At 40.2% G+C, this 8,790-nt stretch overlaps 1 protein-coding gene across 1 annotated transcript in view; it reads right to left on the bottom strand.

Annotated features, from left to right (window-relative positions):
* Positions 1–2,969: 2,969 nt before the first annotated feature.
* The window catches only part of TAF4 (TATA-box binding protein associated factor 4), a 36,695-nt gene continuing 30,874 nt past the window's right edge, over positions 2,970–8,790 (bottom strand). Inside the window, exons 14-16 of the mRNA XM_064391402.1 lie at positions 8,030–8,086; positions 7,829–7,948; positions 2,970–4,503 (exon numbers count right to left, since the gene is read on the bottom strand). Coding sequence (XP_064247472.1) covers positions 4,336–4,503; positions 7,829–7,948; positions 8,030–8,086 — 345 coding nt within the window. The 3' untranslated portion in view covers positions 2,970–4,335. The remainder of the gene's footprint in view (positions 4,504–7,828; positions 7,949–8,029; positions 8,087–8,790) is intronic.

Genomic DNA, 8,790 nt, shown 5'->3' with positions numbered 1-8,790 from the left:
TTCCCCACAATGTGCCCAGAGCTCCCCTCACCTTCCCACCTCTGCAGCAGCACTGGGCAAGTTTCCCTCAGCTGACACAGGAAACAAGACTCAATTCCCAAAAGCAAGTTTTAAAGAATGTATTCCCTTTCTCTCACAGCTCTGTGGCATCTAATAACAACACAAAATGAAGGAGCTCTGCCTTGCTCCCGCTGGGCTCTGGCACAACCATTCCCAGGACTCCAATGGAAGAGAGGAGAGTGCAGGGTTTGGCCACAGCAGATTTGCAGGGGAGGGACAGATCTGGGCTATTAAAATGTAGTTTTAATACCTCTAGTTGTCATCCTGAGGGATATCCTAACTGGGGGAAGCTCTTGTGGTGGGCAAATAAAAGTCAGGTCAGCCGTGGCAGAGCAGCCCTGAAGGTGCTGCCCTCCCTATTCATCCCTCCAAGAAACATCTCCCAAATTCATCAGCCTGGCAACTTCCATAGACAGGGAAATGTCACCTGCTATAAAACCTCCCCAAATACTGAGGGGCAATCCTTGCCATGGGGACTGCTCGCAAGACATTCCCAAAAATCTAAAGACTGGGATCAACCCATACTACCTAAACCTTTTCCTCCTGGCACTTTAGATCACATTTTAAGACATCAGGTCCTTGCCTGAAGCCCTGCTGTGCAAAACTCCTGGCACAAGCACTGGAAATCTTTGAAGGGACCCTCAAAGGTCCCAAGCACAGGGCTCTGCACACTCACCTGAGCAGGTGGATCCACACTCCCACACTGCAGGGAATGTCACTCCTGAAAGTGTCACCACCCCAGCCCAGCTGCCACCCTCCCTCACTTACCCCAATGGTCAACACTCTTCTCTGCAGGTGGACAAACAGCTGTAAACCTAAGAAAATGGTTAAAATTGTCACCGGAGTTCTTTTATTCATTTATTCTTAATTTAGACAATCTTAGAAATGTGGAGAAACTTCTTGGATCACAGGGAACCTCCAATAAAATCTTAATTACTGTGAAATTTGTGTTATTTATCATGCATGCATCTCTCACTATATATTAAAAAAGGTTTCCTGAAAACATATCTATTTAAGTATAAACCTGTGAAATAAGAACAGGCTGAATTCAGAGTGCCTTATTCTACCCTACTTGTTTTGATCAATTTTTCTGTAGGGAAAAGAATATCAACAGTTCAGCAACATGAGAGATATGCACTACCCAATCAAAGGTGTTTAAAAAAATACAAAGACATCAAGGCTAATGTAACACAGGGTAGAGAGCCCACCACAAGTCACAGACTTTCAAGAGAGAAGGAAGCTGTCCCTAACACTGAGCTGAAAGAGTGTGCTAAAATAAAGGTGCAATAAACCCTCACTGACTCACACAAGAACATCCCAGCTGTGGCAAGCTGCAGTTTTGGGGGTGCTTACATCAAAGGTGCATCAGCCTTGGTACAAAAACCCAAGGAAAGTGGCAGTGAATTCTCTTCCCCAGTCTCTGGTGGAGCTGCACAAGCTTTGGGGCCAGGAAAGAATCACAATTTCTGTCTGTACAGGTCACTCACACACAAGAGGAGAGCTGCTGTTCACAGGTATTGCCCTGTAAATGCCATCCCTCCTCAGCTGTGACTCCAAAATGTCAAATTTCTGAGCAGCTTCAAGAACAGTTACTGGTTTTATCATAAAACCACCCAAACCAACAACAAATGAACAAGTCTTCAACTGCTGTGCCATGAGAACTCCTCAGTGCCAGTGTACTGACAATAATGTGCCAATTCCCCAGTCCAAAACTCCATTAATTTGAACTGCTGGAGGGAAATGGATGCTACCAGCTCTTCTGACTAAAAATAGGAACATTTACCTTTTAGCTGAGAAAAAATTATATGGAGTGAAGGGCTGCCTGTGCACTTAAAACCAATGTTATTTAAAACAGAACCAAGAGCTCTCCTCTTACAGGAGATCTCTCCCTCCTCCCTTGGCCTCTCTAGAATATTTCTAAGCTACCAAGCAGGGAGAGCAAAGAACAGCACACCAGGTAATAACTTTAATTTTTCAGTTTCTTCCCCACTTACCTGCCACAGCTCTGCAGACACTGCCCAGTCAGTGCCTGGCCAGTGGTGATTAACAATTACAGCCAGCTCCTGCTACAACTCACGGGATGCTCTGACAGTGTTTTGGGCAGAAGTCAAAGGTGTTTCATTCCACTTAATACCATGACACAGGTTAAAGGCTGTTTGGAGTTTACAGACAATGAGAGTCTCGGGGTCAGTGTCACACAGTGCCAGGTGAGCACATCCCTTCAGGAGCTGATCCTCTTCTTCACACACTCATCTCCCACGGGCCTGCTGCAGGGCCTGCTCATAGCTTGGGCAGCAGCCTGTGGACAGATCTGTCTGTATGCAAGGAATAACCACCAAATTAATCTATCAGCAGGATTAGGCCCTCAAAATTATTAGGTTAATTGGTTCATGAGAGGAGGAATTTAAGAAAATACAACACAAAAGCTAAATATTCAGTACAGAACATCATAGATGCTTCTCAGATTTTCACATTGATAATTAGAAGTGTCCCTGATTATTTTCTTTCATAATTGTGCTCCAAATTGTGTTTTATGTCCTAGCTTCTTCTGCAAACCACTTCAGCTGTGTCTGAGGGAGCAGGCTGCCCTCAAGGAGAGGCTGTTTTATTAAACCTTCACTAGGCAAACACAATATTTCAGATGCTTCAGACATCTTTCCCTGCTTAAAAACCAACCAAACCAAACCCACTGCCCACTGGTGCCACTTCAAGACCCCTGAGACAACAATCAAATGCCAAGATTCATGAAATCACATCCTCCAAAATACTGATAAAACAAAACAGTATGAAAACATCCCAAAGTGCATCTTTAGCAAACAGTATCCCCTCAAGTAGACTCATCTTTTACTGCACCAAGAAAAATAAATCCAAGTGGAGAAAAGATTTAGAGAGAAAAATACATTAGCAAATACAGATAAATTTGTTTTTAATAAAGGAGTTAATTTTCTTTCAATCCTATATAAAACAATAGCAATTAAAAACTTCATTTTTGAAAGTAAAATATTTACATATGAACAAGTAACTGTGCAAAATTTACATGAAAAAAAATGGAAAGACAGGATTTCCTAAGAGACAAAATAAAAGGGGTGTAACAGTTGTCAGCTGTTGATAAAAATACTGATCAGCATTCAGTTTACACGCAAGAGAGTTAAATTCTACCATGAGAGTTCACACAAAGAAAGCCAAAGTATTTACAGTCATAAAAGTACTATCAATAGACAATTTAATACAATAACCTCTGAAAATATAAAGAACCAATTAGTATATTTGTAATAAAAAAATAGGTACAAAGAAGGGACTTTGCTCTGGACATCTTTAAAGTAGGCCCACAGCTTGCATACAGTCTTTTAGCAAAATAATTATAGTTTACATAGCCATTTTTATGTTATGTGCCAAAAATTATGTACAATTACTGACAAAATACACCAACCATTTTTCAACACTTGATTCACACTGAGAAAGTCTTTCGATGATTCCTCTCAACTTTTGATTTTATTTAATCTAAGCTTTCACTTTAGCTAAAAAACACAGTGCAAGTAAAATATATTTATGCTGAAAAGGTTTCTCTTTTTTTCCTTTTTTTCCTTTTTTTAACTTTACAGCTTTACAAACTATAGCAAATAAAATGCATTTTTACAGATGCTGCTAGAACATTCAGAAGTAACCCTCCTTTACGGGATTTCAGGGCCTCTAATAAGCAATAATGTGATTAAAATTGAGGTTATGTTTAAAATTAACTGTATATCCCTCTAGATTTTGAGCATTTGGGGGAAAGATAAATATTCTTAAAAAATCAGTTTGCTTTGCTAACTGACTGTTTAAAAAAAAAAAAAGCTAAATGAAATGAGGTCATCTGCTGTAGACATATGCCTATGTAATGGATTTAGTTGAATAAAACTGAACTAAAATGAACAATTAATGTTGAAACTGCTACAGGGCTGACAAAGGGTAGCTAGTTATTTGCTAAACGATTCCATCAGTCTTTATATATGGCTTGTTTGGCAAGAAGGCCACTCAATCAAGAGATGAGTTAAAATTTAATTGTCCTTTTATAGTATCCACAGGCCTTGTAAGTATCCTCACTGTTACAGAAATGTATTTCTCTTATACTGAAGAGTTTATTTATAAACAGGAATATAAAACTGTTCCATGTAAAGAGGTGGTTGTTTTTTAAACAATATCCCATTCGCTTGTTACAAAAAGGCGTAATTTGCAAATATATTAAAAAATGTCCTCAGGCGTCTCTCCGTCAAAAATACCTTGATCTTTTCCATTTTACTTAAGGAATGCTTTGTATAGCAATAGTGAATGGCTTGTCTCTCGCTCATTTTCTAAACAAAATATGAGGTCCCTGAGGTTCACCCGCGTTATCCTTTGTCGCGTAAACTGTCTGGTTGTTCCAACTCCAGAGCTGCCTGGGACTGCTGCACTCGAACCAGATCCCTGGAAAGCACAAGAACAGGTCAATCAGTCCATGCCTGAAAGCACTCCAAAACTTTTCAGAGAAAACGTGTGACCTAAAAACTCTACATAGTCAGTCAGCTGTATGCTACCAGATTAGAGATTTCCTCTGTAATTCTGATTTATTAACAGTTGAACAAGTTTTCAGCGTCATTCAATACAGACAAAAAAGCCCCAAAGAACTGCCTGCGTTTTTCGGAAGGTGCTAAAGACAGGCAATCCCAACAACCAAACCAAACAGAAAGGGCAGGATTCTTCACAGCTCCAGCACACAGATGCCAAGGGCAGCCCTGGAGCTGTGGATGACCTGGGGAGCAGTCCTGTTCCCAGGACTGTGAGGCCTTGAATCCATGATCTCCACAGCAGGGTGCTCTCCTTCTGATGACAACAGCTGTAACCAAGCTCAGGACTAAATTTAGGAGAAGCTTTCCTAGACACAGTCACATATTCTCTAACAACCTCTGAATGCTCTCATCTCTCAGCATCACTCTCCCAGTACCAGAGGGGTGTTTCCCGGAGTAGCAGGACAAACAGACAGCATGTGACACATCAATCCCTGAAGAAGAATGAAGCAAAAAGCAGAAGGGAAGGAACAAGCGAGCAGGGGGAAGCAGCGGGCCGGGGCAGCCGCAGCTCCGCGCAGCGCCCGGCAGATGGAGCGCGCGGAGCAGAATCCAGGCTGCGCCCGCCGCTCCCAGCCGGCAATCTGCGCTGATGGGATTCACCTCTAGAACGAATTCTTCTGGCAACGGGCTCCATTCCTGAGGCTCGGCTACGCATTCATTTTTCCCTCAAATTTAATTTACTACAATAATGTTATCTTTTATTTTTTTAATGAAACTTTTATGCTTCACGACACCAAACGCACCCCAGTAGCAAATACAGACTGATCTGCCACTGTGTTTGGAGAATTTTCAAAAATTTTTCTTAATAAAATCACCCCAGACTTGAAAAAAGCTCAAATTTAGAGTGGTGCATGAGCCATGTGAATAAGCTGCTGAGGCTGCCATTAACAGGAATGAAAGTAATGTATTTAATCAATGAACATTACTGATGATCAAACCAACCTAAACCTGCACTGGAAATGTTCATTCTGGGTTACCAGAACTCTGTTCAGTGCAGGTGAACTTGCTTCACCACAGTGATAACAGAAAAGTCAGATTTTTGATTCTCAAGCGTTCTGGTGACCCAGCAAACACCAAATCACTAAAATCCTGTTGTTACGGCTGCTCGTAGTCTGGATTTTCAAGAGAAATTTTAAGGCACTTGCACAATTTGGCCATCTAATTTTCACCAACTTCAGTGGAAATTAAAAGATGCAGGAAAGTATTGGATGCTAACTAAATTTTCTTACATACATATGATTGCTAGAGAACAGAAAGAATGGCTGGAAGGGGTTTTATTCTTGGTTTTTAAATATTCTTTAGTAAAGGCTCAAGCCTGAGCTTTATTATGTAGACCACAATACTTGAAATGCAAAGGTAAAATTTCAAGAGTCTTTAAAGACACAGAATTATGTATGGAATAAGTTAAAAGCTTTTTGGTAACTTTCAGTAAAATCACATGGATATAAAACTCAAACTGACAGCAACCTGTTTTGTTGAATTTGGAAACAAAACAGTGCAATTACTACTTAGAAGTGATTTTACATGTAATTAAGAGTCAGCATTTGTAGACATCAAAAGCTTCCATTTACAAAACTGTGTCTAAGTAACAACAAACCTTATTTTCCACACTTCTTGTAATATGCCTTAACCACAAACTGCATACAAATGGTGACAAGTGGAGCCCAATTTAAAAATGTCAAGTGACACAGCAGCAAAAGCACAGCTGTGACTATCAGATCAAAGGCAGCTGCTTCTTAATTAAGCAGACAAAAAGATTGGATTTCCAGGGAACCTGTAGTTAATTGGTTAACCAGTGATTAATCCAAGATAACAAAATTAGTCAGATTTAGATGAAATACAAACAAGTGTTCACAGGAGATGCAAAATACATCCCATAACCTAAGTGACATTAACAGACCATTAAGGTGGCACAGCTGAGCATGCAGGAGTAAGCAATACCAACATTAACTCTGCATGAGGTACTTCAGCATATTCCTCTGAGACAACTTCATCTGTGTACACATCTATCTTTGCAAAGTGCCCCATTCTGTAATTTTCATAATTTTAAACTACATCTATAAACCTTTAATAGAGTCATTTGTCAGCTTATATAAAGCACGTCTTATTCTCAGTAGCAGACATTTTAGTAAATTTCAAAACTTAAAATTACTTTAAAAGAAGCTCAAGAGGCTTGATTTTTTATAAACAAAAATAACATTTACTAGTATTCAGATTTTTCTCTACCATTTTATATGAAACACATGTAAATTATTGCTTCCAGCAATTCAGTATAAAACCAGGTGAACTCTTTTGAGGTTTTTCTACAGTATAAATGCTTTAGCACTGGAAATTCAGAATGCTCAAGGAGTAATAAACAGGACTATTAAACTATTACTGTTCTGTCACTTGCTATCAGACACAAAACCCCACAGGGGAAAATCCTCAAATTATGAAGAGAGCTTTTGGTCCAACAAATGACAATTTTCAAGAATATTTTGTTCTTTTTAAACATTAGAGAAATCCCATACTGAATGTCTCATGCAGAAAGCAATTTTATACCATTTCTTGTTTATTAACTTGTTCAGAAATACAGCAGATAATCATGTACCAGAATGTAAATTAAATGAATCAGACACTGAGCATTCCAATACCTAGTCTGCAGAGAATTTTTTAAAAGGCAGATTCAACAATAGAATGTACAGAGGATGTGCAAGAACATCCTGATCAGATGGAACTGGTCAAACTGATCTGCTGTGGAGACATTAAAACTAAGGCCAATCAACTGCTGAAGAGAAAAATTAGGCAAGCTCCTGTAACTTGCAACTCCTGCTGTCAAATTTAGGAGTGACTGAATTCTACCACCCCACTACCTCAGCATTACTCTGCACTTCAAGTTAGATTGGTTATGACCCCAAAAATCTCCTTCCAAAACTATGGAGGTCCAAAAAGCTGAGACTTGTTAGATCAGAGATGGTTTTTCTAAGACCCCTCCAGTTCCATCAGTCAGGGAATGACCACTCAGATTCTATTCCCTATGCCACTACAGCTGCTAAAAGTTGATCCTGCCTTTGAGTGAGCAAACCTGACACAAAACACTTCTGCTGCTCAGGGAGCTTCCACAAACTTGGAAAAAAGCTCTGAACAGAATGGTTTGCACAGAGGCTGAGGCAGCAAAACCAAAGGTGACAATTATACTGTACCTCTGTCCCTGATCCAGATCCTGGTGAATCTACTTTCCTTTTCTTCCTGGGACCGATGGCAGCTAACGCAGTCAGGTTGGCATCCCTCTGTCTCATTTGTGCTAGCTCTTGCTGCTGCATCTGTGTGTGCCAGAACAAGGATGGGTCATGATTTCCTTTTCAACTTCCAGAATAAAAGTTTATGTTAAGCTCAGCACTCACCTCCTTGGCCTTCTGTTTCAACCTAAGCTGTTCTGGATCTTCTTGTCGAGATCGAGACTGTGTTGATAAAGGATGAGCAGGAGGTGGTTGGAGGAAAAGAAAGAAAAATGAACTCAGTTACAAAAGCAGTTAAAGATTATATATGAAAGCTTTTCTTAAAATTCAGCAGGAAGTGGGGAATATCTATCACTCCCACAGAGGGCAACAGTGGTAAACAACTTTCAGAAATTAAAAGTTTGCCCTTTCTTAACGTTTCTATTTTTGATAAAGGCATCCCATTTTTCTGCTTTGTTAAAGATAGCCAAGGAGTAGCCAAGCAATTATGTCTTAACTGCAACCATTACAAGACACAAATTACACAGATCTGTGAACTGAATTACACACTTTGCATATGAACAAAGGAATCAGACCTGTACTTTTTGGAAAGTACAATTCCTCCCCTTGCTGGGTAACCAAGCACTTACTCAGAGCTGATCTTTCTGCTACACCTACACACACAGGTCAGGCTGCAGGCTGAACAAAGTGCACCTGAGTGACCCAAGACCATTTACATCAGCAATTGCCCATTTCACTGGGCACCTGCATTCCCTGTGTGTGTCATACTCTTAGAATAATGAAATAATTTAGATTAGAAAAGACCTTTAAGAACATCGAGTCCAGCTGTTTCTCCAGCACTGCCAAGCCCACCACTAAACCATGCCCCCAAGTGTCACATCTACACAATGCTTCCAAGGATGGTGACTCAACCACTGCCCTGGGCA

Source organism: Passer domesticus, chromosome 16 (genome assembly GCF_036417665.1).
Source record: "Passer domesticus isolate bPasDom1 chromosome 16, bPasDom1.hap1, whole genome shotgun sequence".
Classification (NCBI taxonomy): Eukaryota; Metazoa; Chordata; class Aves; order Passeriformes; family Passeridae; genus Passer; species Passer domesticus.
This window is presented reverse-complemented; position numbering and strand designations above follow the sequence as displayed.